Here is a 20,660-nt window from a genome sequence, read left to right as displayed (position 1 = left end):
AAAAATGTATTATTATATCTCAAAATTTTTATTGTTGTGCTACTCCTAAGGGAATGCTTCCTAATTCTGCTTGCATGGTGGTCTCCAGCTTACTTCCTGTGCCCTCCCTTTGCCTTCATAGGCAGCCCAAGTATGGAAAGATCCGGCCTCAAGCACAATCAGTTCAGAAACAGACCTACACACTCTGAGTTAACCCATGCCAATGACCTATGGTAAGCAAAAAGTCTATTATCTGTAAATATGACTAGACAATGAAAAATCACCGAATATTTGTAGACTTGTGGCAGTAAAAACTAGAAAGAACAAGAACAAAAAGAACAAATACAAAGGAGTAATATAATGTAAATGGCTGAAAGGAACTTTCAACAATCTAAGACAAAGAAATTTGAAGACATACCATAAAATATGAAAACTAATCAAGAAGTAAAAATAATTCTTGAATATTAAAATAATACTTGCTAACATAAAAAAATTGAACTCTCGTCATAGTAAGACCAATTTAGAGGTACAGAAGACAAAAGTTTAAGAAATCTCCAAGAAGGGCTTGGGATATATCTCAATAGTAGAGCACTTGTCTAGCACATGCAAAGCCCTGGGTTTAATCCTTGGTACCGAAGGAGAAAAACAAAGAAGTCTCTGAGAACATAAAGGTGAGATGAGATAGAATACGAAAAAAAAATTTTTTTTAAAAAGGAGGATATAGACAAAACACAGCTAACAAAAATTCCACCAAAGAGGAAGGAGAGAATACAGGGAATGCTTCCCACATTAGAAAGGCTTAAATCATTACACCAAAAGGACTCACTCCTCCAAAATCAAAATATTAAAAAATGACAAACCAAAATGCATCCTGGTAAGTATCTGAATTCAAAAGATAAATATAAAGTTGTCAAAGTTTTTGAGGGGTGGAAGGGAGGGACAGGACCCAAGAATTCAAAGTTAAATATAAAGAGCTGAAAGTCTATGTCTTCCAAGTAAATCCAAGAATCTCTTTCACCAAAAGCTATACGTGTAATTAATCAATGGTATTTACCAAAAATATACAGAAAGTATTAATGCCCTGTACTTCCTGATACTAGATCATGAAATTTTAAGAAATGGTTGAAATCTGACTATTGTAGGAACCTTTCAAAAAAAGTAAAACATAGTCTTAAAAGTATATGAATTTCACTAACTACAGTACCTGATTTTTATAACCAATTACTGAACTGTACTTCAGGGAGTCATGTGTCAGAGGGGACAAAAATATGTGGGACCAAGTCATCCCTGACTGTGCGCATTTGAATTCCAGTGTCTGTTTTCCTTCTTTTCCCTTTTTTCCCTAGTATTAAGATTATCAGTTGTCATTTCTTACAAATCTTGTATTTATTTTGTGAATTACCTCCCTTCTCTTTTTCTGATTTTTTGATAATTCTAATCTTTTCTATTTAGAAAAACAGATAATCATGTCTGGTAAAATTGTGTCTAAGGTAAGAAAGGCACCGAGTATGAACTTTCTTAGAAGAATAAAAGTTCAGGGCATGTGTTAAGATGACTCAAAGATCTTTATGGTTTAATTTTTGGCTTTTGAAAATGATATAAGAGTTTAATCCTCAGTACTGGGAAAAAGAAAAGAAAATATTAGAGACTACTGAGTTATTGATAAATTCTGGAAAATAAGGTATTATATTGTGTCTTCTGCAAGGCCCTTTCTATCATAGATTTTACATGAAGACTTTTATAAAGCTTATTTCCTCCTTTTGTATATATTTTCTCCTAATCTTATGATCAAATCCTAAATTTATAAATTCAGCAAATTCCCACCTGTCCTGGAAGAGGCGTGTTGCCAGCATATAGTTCATGGAGGTCCTGTGCTCAAGGTAGGACCTGAAGGACAAAGAAGGAAACCAGTTACCTCCTAAGCTTAGTTCAGGAGGAAAATACAGAAATAAAATTATGGACCAAGCACAAAAATAACAGGTTACTTATATACCATTCCTAAAGAAATATACTGTTTCTTTTTTGTTTTTTTAGAAATATATTCTTTCTAAAGCGGCAAATGAGAGAGTTGCTCAAATCAAAATTTTAAAATGTAAAAGAAGCAGATATGGAGTAAAATGAAAAGAGTAAGGACAAAAGATTTAATTTAGAACATAAAAAGAAGAAAAGGGGAGCAGCATTTGGGTTACTAGAAGGTGATATAGTATATTCAGAAGATAAAACTGAAAGATAAAAAGAAACCCACCAAAGAAATTATATATACAGAAGAGGTCACAAAAAGCTTGGGATAGATCCATAAAGGGCATGAAAATGTAGGTAGGAGACTGCTGCAGTCATGTTATGCCACAACTTGAGAGCTTCAGAGGCTCCCTCGTGTCCACTGCAGGAAGCACATACTTTCAGAAGTTGGATCATCTGTACCAACAATTCATGCACACTTTTCCACACAGTTGTCCAACACCAGTCCTGCAGTACAGCCAGGAAGTCTCCTCAGAGTCCCCTCACACCACACCTTCCACAGATCCTTTGTCTCTGACAGACACTTCCTCCCCATGCCAAGCAGCAGCTTGAGCCCATCCACTGAACGCAGTCTTCTGCAACAGGGCACTCCACATGCTCGGAGAGGGCCCCTTGTCTGAACTACCCGTCTTCACTGCATGCCTGAGGGTGCTGCCACATACTGCCTTGCAGAGTGGACTTTCTCTTCTAGGAAAGCTGCGTGATGCAATTCACCCCTAGATGTACATCCAGGAGACACTGAGCAAAATATGTATAGCACAGGGGTACTTACGAGCAAAAGACCAGAAAGAAGTCAGACAGCCATCAACAGGGGAATGGGAAAATTAACAGCAGTACAAACACATAGCAAAGTACAGTAAATCATTAAGAAGGAATGAGCTGTAGGTGTATGCAACAACATGAATCTTAGTAACATAATGCTTAATGAAAAAAGGAAAGGAAACAGAGCATGTCATTTGTTCAGAAAAAGTTCAAAAGCAATTAAAACTACAGAGAATTCTGCTTCTACATAGGAGAGGATAATTGTTATAGGACCCACCCTCTTGGTACAAATAGCTAGGAAAGTGTGCAAGACTTGTGAAACAACTGATTTCAGACATTAACCAATTGGCAGCATGGACTGTGATCCCTGATGGGGGGAAAAAGTGAAGTACGCCCTACTGTTGCTCTGCCTTTGTGCAATTTCCAGACTATGTGGGAAAGGAGGAATTCAAGTACACCCCAACAGTGTATGAGCTGAGATGACAGAAATCAAAATTCTTCTAGATGCATCCCTCTAATCCCAGCACTCAGGAGGGTGAGGCAGGAGGGACTCGTGAGTGAGTTCAAAGCCAGCCTGGGCTGCATAGTGAGTTCAAGGCCAGCCTGGACTACATACTGAGACTCTGTCTCAAAAAACAAAACAAAACAAAGAAAGAAATGAAAGTTCTAAGAAACAGCTAGAATTTCCAGAGCAATGCAAGGGAGAGAAGGAAGCTGTACATAAGAGGCAATTAAAACACCATCACAAGGGCCCCTGGAGTCTTTGGGTAAATACCAATCTACTCAGGAACACAGTAAAAGTCTGTGAGGCTGAGCAAAGAGCAACTGTTAGAACAAACAACGATTAAGAACAAAGTGCAGGCAAAATAATTTCTGAAGTTCATTCAGGGCAGCAAACTGAGACTCACCAGCCAGAACAGAGAAATCTTCTTGAACATGAGGTCACTTAATAGACATTCCAAAAGAATCTTTAGTGGTAGAACTATCTTAGACCTACAAATAACTTTAAATAAATCATAGCAATGCTTCAAAAAAATCAGTGGAGTTTTAAAAAGGCAATAAAATCCAAATTCTCAAGATGTGACATTTACAATGTTTAGTAGTTAATCAAAAAATTACTGTACATATGAAGAAGTAGGAAAAATGTGACCCATAAACAAAAGTTACTATAATTATTATAACATATGTACGAGATCTAAAAGAAATGACAACAATCAAAAATGAACAAAGGAAGACAAAAACAAACAGATGGGAATTCTACCAATGAGAAATAAAATATCTCAAGTGAAAATTTCACTGTAATTAACAGAAGATTAGGCACTGCAGACAAAATGATGAATGGCCTTAAGAGACAAAAAAGCAGAAAATCACTCAAAATGAATGAGAGGGGAAAAAAGTCTGAGGAAATATGAAAACAGCTAGCTTTGTGGTAAAATATAAACCAACTTAATGTGTAACCAGAGTCCCAGAAGAAGAAAGGAAAGAACTAGGAAAAAAGTTTGAAGAAATAATGGCCAAAACTTTTCCAAATTTGATGAAAACTGTACATAAATCCATAGTCCACTGGAAGCTCAATGAATTCCAAACAGAAGAAATATGAAAATGACCAAGGCACATCATGATCAAACTACTGAAAAGCAGTCATACAGAGATAATCAGAGGGAAAAAAAATTAGGCACAAGAGAACAAGGATTAAGAACTGCTACAGATTCTTCTAAGAAAGATGCAAGCTAGAAGATGATTCAAAGATATTTTTAAAGAATTTGGAAAAAAGTACCAACCTAGAAGTTATAAGTAGTCAAAAAAATTTCAAACATGAAAGTAAAAGTCTTGCTGGACATAGTGGCACAAACCTGTAATCCCAGCACTTTGGAGGCTGAGGCAGGAGGATTGTCATGAGTTTGAGGCCAGCCTGGGCTACGCAGTGAATTCAAGGCCAGCCTGAACTGTATAGTGAGACCTTCTCTCAAAAAACAACAACAAAAAAAGTTTTTTTTTTTACATAAAGAGAAGTTGAGAGAATTTGTTATTAGAGTTGCCTAAAACAAAATCCTAAAAGTTTTACAGACGGAAGAAAATGCTATCAGAAGAAAACCTGCATTGACACGAAAGAATAAAGAATTGAACTTTGGCTGTGAGCTGATGGGGGGGCGGTGGCACTGGGGCAGGCAGGGGGTGGCGGGCTGCCATGAACAGCAAGGCATTCACCAAGGACCTGGACCAGTGGGTCGAGCAGCTGAACCAGTGTAAACAGGTGAACAAGAACCAAGTGCAGACTCTGTGCCAGAAGGCTAAGGAAATTTTAACAAAAGAATCAAATGTGCAAGAGGTTCATTGTCCTGTTACCATCTGTGGAGAAGTACCTGGCCAATTCCATGACCTTATGGAACTCTAGAACTGGTAGAAAAATCACCAGATACAAAGTATCTATTCATTGTCCACTATGCCAAGAGAGGTTATTATTTTGTGGAGACTGTGACTCTTTCTGTAGAATTAAAGGTGGGTTACTCAGAATGCATTACCACATTGAGAAGAAAGCATGAAAGCTGACAAACTGCCCAAGTATATCTATATGGCTTTTATAGTGAATGTCTATGAAAATACGGAAATGCCAATGTTTGGAAATATTTTATAGATCTCTTTATCTTCCACTTACAGCTTTGGTAGATGGACAGATATTCTGCCTCCATGGTGGCCTCTCTCCATCTATACATACACTGGATCATACAAGAGCCCTGGATTGTTTACAAGAAGTTCCAAGGAGGGCCCAATGTGTGATCTCTTATGGTCAGATCCAGACCATCATGGTGGATGGGGTATTTTACCATGTGGTGCTGGGTACACATTTGGACAAGATATTTCTGAAACATTTAACCATGCTAACGGTCTCACACTGGTTTCTCATGCCCACCAGCTTGTAATGGAGGGATACAATTAGTGTCATGATCAGAATGTGGTTACCATATTCAGCGCACCCAATTACTGTTATCGTTGTGGAAACCAGGCTGCTATCATGGAATTGGATGACACTTTAAAATATTCTTTTCTTCAGTTTGACCCAGCACCTTGTTGTGGAGAGCCTCATGTTACTTGGTGCATCCCACACGACTTTCTGTTAATTTTTCCTGGGAAAAAATTGCCTTTGTATGTGAAAGTATACCTGGCTTTTTAATATATATAAATTTAAAAAAAGCAATGGTAATCTGTTTCTGTAACAAACTATAATCTGTCTTGGCATTAAACCATACCATGGACCAAGATGTGTGATACTAATGATGAGCATTTAACACAATTTGAGACTGAAATTTAGTACACTATGTTCTAGATTGGTCAAATCTAACAGTTTGTCTGCTGTATTTGTAGTAACTATTTTCCTCTGGACTGTTCCAGCAAAAGGGGTAACTAACTGCTTTATCTCCTTTTGTGCTTATTTGGAAATTTTAGTTACAGTGTTTAACTAGCATGGATTAATACAGTTAGAGTTTATTTTTAAGAAAAATTCATAAGCTGACTTCCACTTAATCCATTACCTTTTATTTTATTGAAATGTGTAAGTAACTGAAGAAAAGATTCTTCCTGGGAGTATGTTGTCATAACATTAAAGAGACTGGCCTTCATTTACATTCCTGCTTTATGTTGATCTCCATATTTCTGTATATTTGTCATGAGAGTGCACACATCCCATTTGGTGTACTGAGCAAATAAACTTTTCATTTTAAACAAACACACAAATAAAAAGAATAAAGAATTGAAAATGGTAATGCTTATGTAAATACGAGAGACTTTCGATTACATTTAAATGTGCTTAAATTGTAACTATTCGAAGGAAAAACTGATGTGTTCTATGGGACTTATACAGCAGTAAAGTATAATAATAGTAATGCAAAGGACAGAAAGAGAAAATAAAAATATACAAGTTGCAAAGTTCCTAAATCATAGAGGAAATAGTGTATTATTATTTGAAAATGACATTATGGAGAGCCAGGCATGGTGATGCATTCCTGTAGCCTCCACACTTGGGAGGCTGAGGCAGGAAGATCGTCAGGAGTTTGAGGCCAGCCTGGGCTACATAGTGAGTTCAAGGCCAGCCTGAACTATATAGCAAGACCATGTCTTGAAAAAAAATTAAGAAAATGACATTATGATAAGTAAAAAATGTATACTGTCACCCTAAAGCAGTATCATTAAAAAAGTAAAAAGGAGGCAGGAGAAATTACTCCAAAGAAAGTAGAAGAAAATTCTTAAAAGGGACAAAAATACAACAAATACAAAACCAATAGTAATATGGCATAGAAACCTTACCATAGAAAGAATTACATTAAATGTAAATGCTCTAAATAGTCCCATTAAAAGTTTAGACCACACATTATGAGAAAACTATCACAACTATAATGATACAGATAGGTATAGGTAGATAAGGAGAAAAGACATGCCATGCAAATACCTACAATAAAAAAAAGAAGCTCTTAAAAAACTTTATGTTACACCTCTAGGAACTAGAAAAACAAGAACAAATTTGACTCAGAACTAGTGGAAGAAAGAAAATAATACAGATTAGAGACAGACTGGGGATACAGCTCAGTGGTGCCTACCTGGGAAGTGCAAGGCCCTGAGTTCAATTCCCGGTATAAAAAAAAAAAAAAAAAAAAAAAAAGATTAGAGCAGAAATAAATGAAATAGACATTTGAGCAGCAATACAAAAGATCAGTGAAATGAAGAGTTAGTTTTTTGAAAGAAAGTCAACAAACTTTTAGCTAGAGAAATGAAGAAAAAGGAGAAAAGACTAATATACAAAATTAGAGATGAAAAAAGAGACATTACAACTAATAACACAGAAATGAAAAGGATCATAAGAGACAGCTAGGAACAATCATATGGCAACAAATCAGATAATCTAGAAGAAAAGAGTAAATTCCTAGACACATACAACTTACCAAGATTGAATTTTGAAGAAATAGAAAATCTAAACATCTAACATCACATTGGATGTTGAAAGCTTTTCCTTCAACGCAAGGATGCCCAATTTTGGCACTTCTAGTGAACAAAGTATACGAAGTCCTACCTAGTCAGAATAATTAGGCAAGATAAAGAAATAAAAGGCATCAAAATTGTAAAGGCACAAGTTAAACTGTCCTTGTTTGCAGATGATGTGATCTTCAACATAGAAATCCCTGAAGACTACACTAAAAACTGTTAGATTTAACAAACAAACTTAGTAAAGTTGCAGGATAACAAATCAACATACAAAAATCAGGAGCATTTTGATACACTACAATGAATTATCTGAAAAAAATCAAGAAAATAATCCTATTTATTATAGCTACTAAAATCCCCTAGGAATATACTTAACAAGGGAGATAAAAGATCTCTACATTGAAAACTATGTAATATTGATGAAAAAATAGAAAACATAAATAAATGGAAAGATAATGAATTAGAAGAATAAATATTATTAAAATGTCCATACTACTCAATGCAATCTATAATTCAATACAATCTATATCAAAATATCAATGACACTTTTTTAAGAAATAGAAAATATAGTATAAAATCTGTATAGATCTATAAAAGACTGAATTGCCAAAGCCATTTTGACCAAATGCAATAAGCTGAGGCATTACACTATTTGACTTCAAAATATATCACAAAATTATAGCAACCAAAAGAGTGTGGTACTGGCATACTAAAACAAGACATAGAGACTAATGGGACAAAATAGAGAGGCCAGAAATAAATCCACACATTTACAGCCAACTGAGTTTTAACTAAGGTGCTCAAAACACACATGGGGAATGGACAGTCACTTCAATAACTACTGACATCAACATGCAGAAGAATGGAATTAGACCTTTATTTCTCATCTATAAAAAAAAAAATCAATCCAAGGGCCAGGCACATATACACCTGTGATGCCAGCTCTTGGAAGACTGAGGCAGGGGATCACAAGTGAGACTTTTTCTCAAGAAGCTAAAAAACAAAACAAACAACAAACCTCAACTCAAAATGGATCAAAGACTTAAATGTAGGGCCTCAAACTATGACATTATTAGAGAAAAACAGAGGAAAAAGTATCATGGCATTTTCTGGGCAATGATTTCTTCTGGGTATGACTTCAAAATCACAGGCAACAATAAACAAATAGAATTGCAATAAACTAAAAAGCTTCTGCACGGCAAAGGAAACAACAAAGAGACTACTTACAGAATTGGAGAGAATATTTTCAAACTACATATTGGATAAGGAGTTAATATCTGAAATACATAAGGATCTCAAAAACTTTATATTACAGATAATTCAATAGTAGGAAAACAACCCTATTTAAAAACAAGCAAGAGACAGGGATTTAGCTCAGTGGCACTGAGCCTGCCTGGCAAGCACAAGGTCGTGAGTTTGATTCCCGGTAACAAAGCATAAAAAATGTAAAAATGAATGAATAAAAACAAGCAAAAGACTTCCTTAGACATTTCTCAAAAGAAGACATACAAATGGTCAATAGGTAAAAGAAAAAATTCTCAACTCACTAATTATCAGAGAAATGTGAATTAAAGCCACAATGAGATATCATCTCATTCCTGTTAGAATGGCTATTATCAAAAAGACAAAAGAGCTGGGAATATAGCTCAGTGGTAAGTCAAGTGTTTCCCATGCATGAGGCCTTGGGTTTGATCCTCAGCACCAAAAAAAGAAGACAATAGAAAACAAGTGCTGGCAAGGATATGGAGAAAAGGAAACCTTTATACACTGCTGATAGGAATGTAAGTTATGAACTCAGTGGTTCCGCTCTGCCTGCCTGCCTCGCAAACGCAAGGTCCCAAGTTCAATCCACAGTACCAAAAAAAAAAATTAATGTAAGGAATGTAAATTAGTAAAGCAATTATGGAAAACTAAAATGGAAGTTCCTCAAAAAAATTAAAAACAGAACTACCATATGATTCTGTAATCCCATACTGGGTACATATCCAAAGGAAATGAAATCAGTGTGCAGAAGAAATATCTGTGCTCCCATGTTTATCACAGTGGTCAGCATACAGAATCAACCTAGGTGTCCATAGACAAATGAATGGATAACGTGGTACTGAGGCAGGATACAAGAAATAAAGATAAGTAGAAAGGAGACAAGGGAAATCATAACTAAAAATTGTACTTTTAAGAAGATTGCAACTTCTGCGACATGGTGGAAGCAAGCCAAGGCTATACATATCGGAATTCCTTTGCTTAAATTTAGGCTCCATTCCTTCCAGACCCATCACAGTCAAAATTCCTTGGGAATACTCTAAGTCCATAAATTGACTTAGTTGAGCAAGTTAAGAACAGGAACCTGATCCTAAGATAAAGGAATAGGTTGAGAGAATTCAAAGAATGCCTAAAGAATAAGTTTAAAAGATCTATTATACATCTTAAAGAAAAAGAAAAAAATACTGGGGTTCATACCTATAAACCAGGACAATACCCTTCTGGGGGGTGGGCCACCTTTTCTTGGGGTTTCCACCCCCTCAAGAGAAGCATAAATGTGCCCAAGTCCAGGAAATAATGTGCCTTTCTCTCCTGAAGGCCTGCACTCTATTTCTTTGAGTGTATACTTTTAACTTTTTGCTTAATAAATCCCTTTATGCCTCCTACTAATGTGTCCTGAAAATTCTTTTCCTGTCATAGAAGTTGGTGAACCTGCAGACTTATTTTACAGGTATGGTGGTTTAGATCTCTCATCTCTGCTTCAGGAACCACCTTGGACCCTGTCCAGTGACAATATGTATACATAATAGAACTATTCCACCACACACAAAAAACCCCAAAATCTTGTCAGGTGCAACAACATGAACACGGAGATCAGTATGTTAAGTGAGGTAAGCCAGGCACAAAAAGACAAATACTACATGATTTCACTCACATGTGGGAAAAAAACTCGGGCCTCAAAGAAGTAGAGAACAAACTGACAGTTACAAGAGTCTGGGGTAAATGGCGGGGAAGGGATGAGGAGCTGTTGTTCAAAGAATATATACTGGTAATCACAGGGTGGTAGGAGGAATAAGTTTAAGAAATCTATTATTATATAGTATCATGAAGATAGTGACAATATATTGTATTCTTGAAAAAAGTGTAAAAACTTTTAAGTGTTTTCACCACAAAAATAACTATGTGAGGTAATGTATTTGTTAATTAACTAGATTTAAGATTTAACCACTCCACAATGTATGTATATTTCAAAACATCATGATGTACATGACAAATACATAAAATTTTATCCATCATTAAAAATTTTTTAAAGGTCAAATAATGGAAAAATTATACCATGCCAACATTAGTGATAAAAAGTTTGAAGTAGTGTAGTAGTGTATATTAACAGCAATCAAGTAAACCTAAGAACAAAGAATATTATCAAAAATAAAAATTTCTTAACAATAAGAAAATTAATTTATCAAGAAAGTATAATAAAGCCAGGTGCAGAGGCACATGCCTGTAATCCCAGCACTTGAGAGGCTGAGGCAAGAGGACCGCTGCTCCAGCCTGGGCTACACAGTGAGTTCAAGGCCAGTTTGAATCTAATAGCAAGACCCTGTCTCAAAAAAAAAAAGAGGGCTGGGGATTTAGCTCAGTGGCTTCGCCGCCTGCTACGCAAGCGCAAGGACCTGAGTTCAATCCCTGGTACCAAAAAACAAAACAAAACAAAAAAATCAAAAAAAAAAAAGAGAAAGAGTGAAGGTATAACAAGTCTAAGGCACATGCACCTAATAAAGGGTTTCAAAATACATAAAAAAGCAAAACTGGTAAAACCAAAGACAGAGATTAGTCTCTTAACAAATAATAAAATTAGTAAAGATAAGATCTGAACAACATTCTGTCAGTCCCCATGACCATGGACATCTGTGAAACACTCCATCCAATAACAGAATATATATTCTCTTCAACAGACATGTTACACTTACCAAGAGCCATATAACACATCTCAATACATTTAAAAATATACAATTTATACCAAGTATGTTCTCTCACTTCAACAGAAATAAACTTGAAATCAGTAACAACAAGATCTTTGGGAAACCCCAAATATTTGAAAACTAAACAACCTTCTAAATAACCTATGGGCCACAAAAAAAGTCAACAAGGAAATTAGGGAGTATTTTACATGGAATAACACAATGATCAAAACTGGTATGTCACTGAAGAGGAACTTAGGAAATTTATACACTAAACATTTAGTTCAAAACAATTATAGGCCTGCTATAAAAGCTAAAGTTACAAAACTTTCAGAAGGAAACAGAGTAAAGCATTACAAAGTTGAAGATGGTAATGATTTCTTACAAAATACAAAATCCCTAAACTTTAACAAAAGCTACTGCCAGAAAAATGAAAGAGCTAGCCATAGACTTGGAGAAACATTCCATATTTATTTGAGAAAAGTCTCATATCAAAAGTATCTAAGTTCTTTAACCACAATAATAAAATGATAAAAATGGCAAGAGCATAGGAATAGATGCTTAGTATCATTAGTTCTCAGAGAAAAGCAAGTTAAAACCACAGAGATACACTAAACTGACTAAGGTTTAAAAAGCATGGCAATACTAAGTGTCAGCAAGGATGGGGACTATCTGAAGGTTTCCTACACTAGTAAAAATGTAAAATAATACTACCACTTATCAGATGCCCCTCTACTCCATTTCTAGATAGTCAGCCAGGAGAAATGAAGTCATAAAACACACACAGGAAATTATAAATGAATGTGTTCACAGCAGCTTTCTTCACCGTAGCTGAACACTGTACATAACCCCAAGTGGTCCACATAGGTACATGGATAAACAAATTAAGGAATGAATAAGTGCTTCATGCAACATCACAAATAAATCTCAAAAATACTATGCCAGCCATGTTTGAACAAAGCCCCTTTCTTAAAAAAACAAATAATCTAGCTAACCAAGCCAAACAATAGAGGCAAAAGAACACGGGGCTGAGGGTATAGTTCAGTAGTAGAGAGATTGCCTAGCATTCTCAAGGCCCTATGTTTGATCCCAGAACCACCAAGATTTAAAAACAAACAAACAAACAAAAAATCCTATACTTGAAAGAGTACACACTATGTGAGTCCATTTAATATGAAATTCTAGAAAAATTACAGTGACAGGGAATAGCTCAGCAAGGCCTGGGGCCATGGCAGGGACTGACCTTAAAGGTGCACAAAGGGATTTATGTAGACAGAATACACTACAAAAACAAAACAAAAGCCACTATAATTTGATTGTGGTAAAGGGAGTAGATAAATTGGTGCTTGGGCCGGGGATTTAGCTCAATGGTTCTGCTGCCTGCCTTACAAGCACAAGGTTCCCAGTTCGATCCTGGGTACAAAAAAAAAAAAAAAAATTGATGCTTATACCTGTCAAAATCATCATCAAAATATACACCTAAGCTGGATGTGATGGCACACGCCTGGAGTCCCAGCACTTGGAAGGCTGAGGCAGGAGTCCCAGGCCAGCCTGGGCTAGGTAGTGAGTACCAGGCCAACCTGAAGTACATAAGAGACCCTATCTCAAAAAACAAAAACAAAATGTAATGTAAAATGGATATGTTTCACTATATGTGACTAGATCACAGTGATGATTAATAACAACAAATATATTACTTAGGTATAGATATAAATGATAAAAAAGCCTTTTCAAATCAAGGCAGTGATAAGTACATAGTATAGGACAATTCTAACCCTGGACTGGAGGATGAGTAGGAAGGAGGGAGGGTACCAAAAAGGGCTGGGGGTGGTGAAGATGAGCCAAATTAAACTTTTTTAAAAAAGGAGGGCATGGGTAACACTGCTGATGGCCTAGTTCTTGGGTTGGGTAATATAAACAAAACAGAAAGGCACCTCTTGGGGAACAATGCTGATAGTGTTTCACAATTAAGTCTAATTCCATGGACCTTAAATATAGATTAAACAAAAAAGGTAGTCACCTCACCCATAAATTTCCCATGTCTCGGATGTAGGAAATATGCGGATAAATCCACCTCTTCGATCATTCTCTTCCTTCACTCTCCGTAAAACTTTGATCTACATGGAGGAAGAGAAAATGAGTACCTGTTTTGAAAACTGAAATCCATGCGGCTATAGGACAAAGGATTAAAGCATGAAGGGGAAGAATTAATTCCATTAATTTCCATGTTTTCTGAGAGGAAACTTCTCCCCTCTTGAATCATTTTCTTTCCAGTGTAAGGTACAAGTTTGTCATGAATATTAGTCATAAGTCTCTACTTTCATGAACCCTGTGTCAGCCCACAAAGGCCTGAAATGGGGTCATCTTTACCTCTTCCATGGACAGTCCAAGCACAGAGCCACCTAACTTCTCTGACATCTTCTCCCGGGGTGGGCCTACAAGGTTCTTCATTTCCGCATCACTGGCAGAGAGTGGGCGGGAACGCTAAGGAGAAGGAAAGAAAAGAAAAGAAAGAAAACAAAAAGCATTTACTGTCTTCCCTTATTTCTCTCCGATCATTCCCTAAAACATTATTATCTGTCCTAACAGGTGCAAGCTCAAGTCTACAGTCCAATTTCTGAAATTAATCTCTTAGCCTGAAACCCTGGGAAGCAGACAAAAGCAAGTAAATTCAAAGGCAAGAAGAGAAAACAACACAGTAGAAAATCACTATGAGTGAGAGAGAAGCAAAAAATAAAAAATTGATGTCCAGATGTTTTCCTAAGTTAGCATTTACTCCTAATCTCGATTTAAAAGTACATCCAGTATTTCAAGGATATGGGGAAAAAAATCTGAAAACAGCTTCACAGAAAAGTAAATGTGCATTTATTCCTGTAACTGAGGAAGGAGAGTATGGAGAACTGAGACCTAAGACACAAAACCAAGGAAAAATCTTTGCCAAAGATGAAAAGAGCAGGGCTGTGGGCTGTTTGAAAACCTGAGGAAAGAATACTGACTTAGAGGCATCTACTATCACACAGAAGAGAGCTGTGACCAGGGCCTCACTGCAGGAAGCACTGCGGTTGTTGGGCTTCAAGAGACCTAAAATAAGGCTGGCTGCCCTCGGTGCTCCAATGGGGTGATCACAGGGCCATGTTCATCATGATCCCAACAGATGACCTGGATGACTGCAGCCACTGAATGATCAGGGGGGCCATCTGAGTACAAAAGTTTTAAGTGATTTTGATGTGATGAGGAGAGAATAGAAAAGCAGCAAAGGAAGGCATCAGATGGTAAGAAGCTGTTATGGTTGGTGTCTAGATGTCCCCCCAAAACCTCATACGGTCATAGGTGGCTTTTTCAGAGGTGGCTGAATCTAGAGTGTGTGATGGTGGGATGAAGGATGTATGATTACTAAACCAGTACACTGATTGGTTTGGCACCACCCCAATCCTGGTAGTCTGGATAAAAGGGGCAGAAAGATGCTGTTAAGGTTCCCTTGTTGCTTTGCTACCTTCTGGCTGCCATAAACTGTTTCTCCTGTGCCATGCCACCCAGCCAGCCAACTATGGGCTGAAACCTCTACAAACTGTGAACTAAATAAAATAAACCTTTCCTCCCTTAACTTGTAGGTGTCAGATATTTTGTCTCAGCAAGGAGAGAGAACTAACACAGAAGCACATGTACTATTATTGAAACAGATGAAGTGATGGTTGAAAACAAGACCTACCTACCAAGTAGAAAAAATGAGGAAGGAAGGAGGGAGAAAGAGGAGAAGAGGATGTAAAAAGCATTGAGATGTGTTAGGTACATGCACCATCCCCCCACGATGAATGCAATCATTATGTATTGCAAACATGCACTAATAAAAATTAAAATTTAGAAGACAAAAAGAGAAATAATTCAAGAACTATGGTTGCAAACTGTTTCTCTAGCTTCCTGAGAAAGTTCAACCAGAGAGAAGCAGTTGCTCCACTGTCAGGAGCTACTACTGCCTTTCTCTATGGCTGGACCATCTGTGGACATGGTGTCTCTCCCAAATTTGTATTTTTAAGCCCTCCCTCTCCATGTAATGGCATTTGGAAACAAGACCTCTGTGAGGACATCAAAGGTTAATACAGACATGGGGGTGGGGCCTTGGTCTAATGGGATTAGTGCCAGAGACTACACTCATCCCACATGCTCAGCTCTCTGGCTGTGAGCTCACAGTGAGATGGCAGCCATTTGCCAGGTGAGATAAGGTCTCACAATGAAGTCTATCTTGCCGGCACCTCAATCTTAGACTCTTCCAGCCTCCAGGAATGTGAGAAATAAGTTTCTGATGTTTAAGCCACCTAGTCAATGCTATATCATTATGACAGCCCAAACAGACTAATATACCCATGTACATAAGCCACAAATGACTTCATCTTTGGACACAAGAAAGACCAATACATACTAGCTTTCAAAGCTAGCACAGGAGTTAGAAAATTAAATGTTCTGATAGACAACTCCATGATGAGATAACTGCATAAAAATACCTTAGGAAATAACAGACATAAACAACATGTGAAAGCAGGAAATTTTATCGTTTACCTTTTACTGTAGTATATTCAACTAGAACAGTACTTGGCATGAAGTAGATCAATAAATATTTGTTGAACAAATAAATGAACGAATGTGCTGACATACAGATCAATCATGTTTAGAATTATAACTTGCAGAAAGATTTTTGGAAACATTTTAATTCCCTTCAATCTCTGGGAATACATTAAACAGAAATGGTTGGAACAAAAGGGTAAATGTGAGGAAAGTGTGAAGATTTAGGAAGGAAACCAATATAAGTAATACAATCATTTTTTTCTCTTTTTTTTTGGTACCAGGGATTGAACTTGGGACCTTGCGCTTTCGAGCCAGGCAGTGGAACCACTGAGCTAAATGCCTGGCCTTACAATCATTTTTTAAAATCTTTAATGTAGGATGATTATTTAGAGTTTAGTTTTAAAAAGTCAAAATAAATGGATAGTTTGAGGTTTTTTTCTCATGATCACACATTACTTATTGTTTGTCAAAAAAAAATACTTATCGAGTTCACACGAGACAGCATGGCTCTGATCACAAAGCCACATAAAGCCAATGGCAACAAATCATCCATAATCAAGCAGCTTTCTTACCTGATGCTATTTAAGGATACTTTAACATCATGTCAGATTATGTAAAGAGAAAGACAGGATAAGTATTCATTTAATGATACAATAAAGATTTTTCATTACACATTTCAGAATAGAAAGAATGCCATTCAAAAGTGTTGATAAACTAAAATCTGTATTAAAAGGGCAGTAAAAATATTTCATGACATAGTTATTACCTACTAGAATAGTTTTAAAGAAATATGTGATTGTCTTAATAAAAACTCGTCAAGTCACTATTGAATGATCTCTAATGAGCATTTCAGTTTTGGATTTTTTAAAAATAATTTTTAATATTCCTGGCTTCTGAAAATTGACAAATGATTTTTTTGTTGTTTTTTTGGTTTTAGATTTTTGAAACAAAGTCTTACTATGTACTTCAGACTGGCCTTGAACTCACTATGTACCCCAGAGTGACCTCAAACTCTTGGCAATTCTCCTGCCTCACAGGCCTGTGCCACCACACCTGGCACATATAATACTGTGACTCTCTCCTCTAAAGTACTTTAATTTTGAGCCAGGGTATCCCAATACTGCCCATGCTGGGCTCAAACTTGTGATTCTCCTGCCTCAGCTTCCCAGAGTGCTGGGATTACAGGTGTGCATCACTGTGTTGGGCTATAACAATGAATCAGTGCTCAAACATTCTTAAACTTCTCTGCCAATCACTTTTAACGAGTTGTATCCCATGCTCATCCTGTCATTCACAACTACTCCTTTGTTATTCACAGCCCACAATTCTAGCTGTAGCAACTGTACACACAGGTGTGGACTGTGAGGGTGTGGGAGGTGGCCTACAGGAAGTCTGGCCTACACTCCAGCTGAAGGATCTGAGAGGTTTGAGAAAGGAAGGGCATGGGCCTTCCTAAACATGGGTGAAAAAAAAAAGGCAGAAAAAAGAGCAAATGGGAGAAGAAAGAATAAGAAAGAGAGGAAAGACATGCTTGTATGCCAAGGAGATGGGAGACTAGGAGCAAAGAAGAGGAAAAACAGAAAGCAGAAAAGAGTAATTTGAATGGTCATCACAACTATAAAATACAAGGGCAAAACAGCCCAAATGCAAGCTCTTCTATGGTTTTGACTTTGGGCACATCAACTGCATTCTCCAAGTGGTAGATATAATAATAAGTCACATATTCCAATAGACAAAGGAAATAAGGCTCCTCTAAACTTAAAGAGAACCACTGCCACTGGCTATGGAACACAGTGATTTAAATTGGAAGGTGCCTATGTAAATTTTAAGCTGCCAAATCACTGCGTAGGTGAGAATGTTGCCATGCAAAATGCATCAAACGATAGTAAATTATCATAAGTACAACTTAGGGTTCAGAAATCTACCCAGAGTAGAAATGGCTTAAGTGTCTACCCAGGATTTCTAAGGAAGAACTGAGAATGTGAAATTTTTCAGACAAGGAACCATGTGTCCCCTCTCAAACCAGTAAGAAACATGTTGATTCAGAAACATTATTCTCAGTGTAAAGAAAGCTGCAAAGTACCAGTAATGAGAAGAATTTTACACAGTGGAGAATATAAATAAAGGTGAGCTATCCTGTAACTGAGCAGCAGAAAATAAACCCATTTGACAGAGAACTAAGATAAAAAATAAAAATCTTCAATGACATTTTATAAAGTTAGGAATTCTCCATAAAAAGCAAAGGAACTAGAAATTGCTAAATTTATAAGTCCTGTACCTTTGTCATTCAAAACATAAAAGGTAAAATCAAGCTTAAAAAGCAAAACGAGTTAATGCTACCAAATGAAAGAAAAAAAGGACCACATATTAATAAATCTTGGGAGAAATGGACCAAAAATGGTCACGAAAGAGAAGGTTTAAATGTACTGATATAATCCCAGCACTCAGGAGGCTGAGGCAGGAGAATCACCACCAGTTTGAGGCCAGCCTGGACTACACAGTGAGACCCTGCCTCAAAACAAAAACAATAAATAAATAAATAGGAAATTAAGAATAGAATTATATATCAGGAACACTTTGATGTCAAACCCCAAAAAAGCTATCAAATAGTATTTTTAATGTTCTCCTTAAACAGATTACTTCATGAGATATTTAGAATGTTTTGTTTTACAATGGACAGCAGCTGACACATTTAGGTACTAAATATATAATACTACATATGATTTTGAATTCTACTATCTCAACACCAAAATATCTATCACAGAACTATATTAACCGGTTACCAAATACAAGGTAAGGAATCCAGTCTTTGTTTTTTGTTTTTCCTAGATTCATTCAAACCTATATAAATGACTTTATCGGGAATAGTAGTTAAGAAAGTTATAATTCAAGCTTCCAAACTTACCAGAAATTGCATCAGAGTACAAATGCCAAAAAAAATATACTAGCACTAAATAACTAATAGTTGCAGTGACACACTTAAGTATAAGAACATCTACCAAAAATAACATCACTTTTAGCCTATTGCTTCAAAAAGATGTTTAAAAACAAAACAGATCTACAAAGAAGGAAGTGACAGTTAATCTCAATTACTTCCTGAAGAACAGTAAGAGTGCAAATGTTGATCATTCAGACAGAAACTTTTTTTTCAGACAGAAACATTTTTTTTTCTTTTTTGGCTTTTTGAGACAAGGTCTCAGTGTGTACTTCAGGCTGGCCTTGAGCTCACTATGTAGCCCAGGCTGGCCTCGAACTCATGGCAATCCTCCTGCCTCAGCCTCCCTTGTGCTGGAATTACAAGTGTCCACCACCACAACCAGCAGACAGAAAGATTTTTAAAGCTAGTATCTGAGGGCGGGGGATTTAGCTCAGTGGTTTTGCCGCCTGCTGCGCAAGCACAAGAACCCGAGTTTGATCCCCAGTACCAAAAAAAAAAAAAAAAAGCTAGTATCTGAGTCACTAATTATGGCAAATCACTATATATATATATATGTGTGTGTGTATATATATATATATATATACACACACACATATATATATATATATATAGTGTGTATATATATATATATATATATACACACACACACATATATATATATATATATATATATATATATATATATATATATATATACACGCAATGTCATCTGGTAAGAAACTCAGACACAGACACCCTACCGAGGTCCTGAGTCATGCGGAAGACACCGAATCATCCCACTGCAGACAGGCAGCCACCTGATTCCACATTACAAAGGCGCAGAGGACACCAGACCACCAGACCAAGGTACTGAGTCCCACTGTTCCCGGCCCAGAGGTAGGGGCTTCTGAGCCGTTGTCCCACTGCTCCTGGTCCAGAGGGAGGGGTTTCCCGGTCACCATCCCTCCTGCTGCTCCCAGCCCAGAGGAAAGGGCTTTTGGGCCACCTTCTGTCCCGCTGCTCCTGGCCCAGAGGAAGGGGCTTCCGGGCCACCATCCCTCCCACCGCTCCCGGCCCAGAGGGAGGGGCTTCTGAGCAACCATCCCACTGCTCCTGGTCCAGAGGAAGGGGTTTCCCAGCCACCATCCCTCTGGTTGCTCCCAGCCCACAGGAAAGGGCTTTTGGGTCACCATCCCTACTGCTGCTCCCAGCCCATGTCCCACCTCACCCAGCTCAGAGGAGGTAATCCGTGCAGGCACTAACAGCCCCCCACCCCAGTCGAAATGAGAAAACACGTAAATAAGTCTCAAAACCAGACTTCCAGATCACCTACAGCAACCCCAAAGGGAAATGAGATGGAACACTCTGATACTCAACCACCTGGACCCACTGAACTGGCAACAAAAGGGGATCTGGAAAAAATGAAATCAGAAATAATTTCTCAGATAACAGGAGAAATTGTGCCCTTAGTGCAAGACATGATTAATAAATCTAGAGAGGACCTCAGG

The 20,660-nt window shown here is 37.2% G+C and overlaps 1 protein-coding gene and 1 pseudogene across 24 annotated transcripts in view; one reads left to right on the top strand and one right to left on the bottom strand.

The window, feature by feature from the left end:
* The window catches only part of Ttll5 (tubulin tyrosine ligase like 5), a 300,152-nt gene that overhangs the window by 184,976 nt on the left and 94,516 nt on the right, over positions 1–20,660 (bottom strand). For 23 of the 24 annotated variants that reach the window (XR_015444939.1, XR_015444938.1, XR_015444940.1 and 20 more), the window contains 3 exons: positions 14,046–14,159; positions 13,701–13,792; positions 1,804–1,866 (listed from right to left, as the gene is read on the bottom strand). Coding sequence is in view for 18 of the 24 variants with exons in the window: in XM_087195100.1 (XP_087051226.1) it covers positions 1,804–1,866; positions 13,701–13,792; positions 14,046–14,159 (269 nt within the window). In the remaining 6 variants the exon portion in view is untranslated. The remainder of the gene's footprint in view (positions 1–1,803; positions 1,867–13,700; positions 13,793–14,045; positions 14,160–20,660) is intronic. The other variant, XM_087195101.1, reaches the window with a different exon arrangement.
* LOC110346648 (serine/threonine-protein phosphatase 2A catalytic subunit beta isoform pseudogene) lies at positions 4,914–5,945 on the top strand (annotated as a pseudogene).

Source organism: Heterocephalus glaber, unplaced genomic scaffold (assembly GCF_053883595.1).
Source record: "Heterocephalus glaber isolate CG9 unplaced genomic scaffold, H.glaber_assembly_v1.0 deba00001608, whole genome shotgun sequence".
Taxonomy (NCBI): Eukaryota; Metazoa; Chordata; class Mammalia; order Rodentia; family Bathyergidae; genus Heterocephalus; species Heterocephalus glaber.
This window is presented reverse-complemented; position numbering and strand designations above follow the sequence as displayed.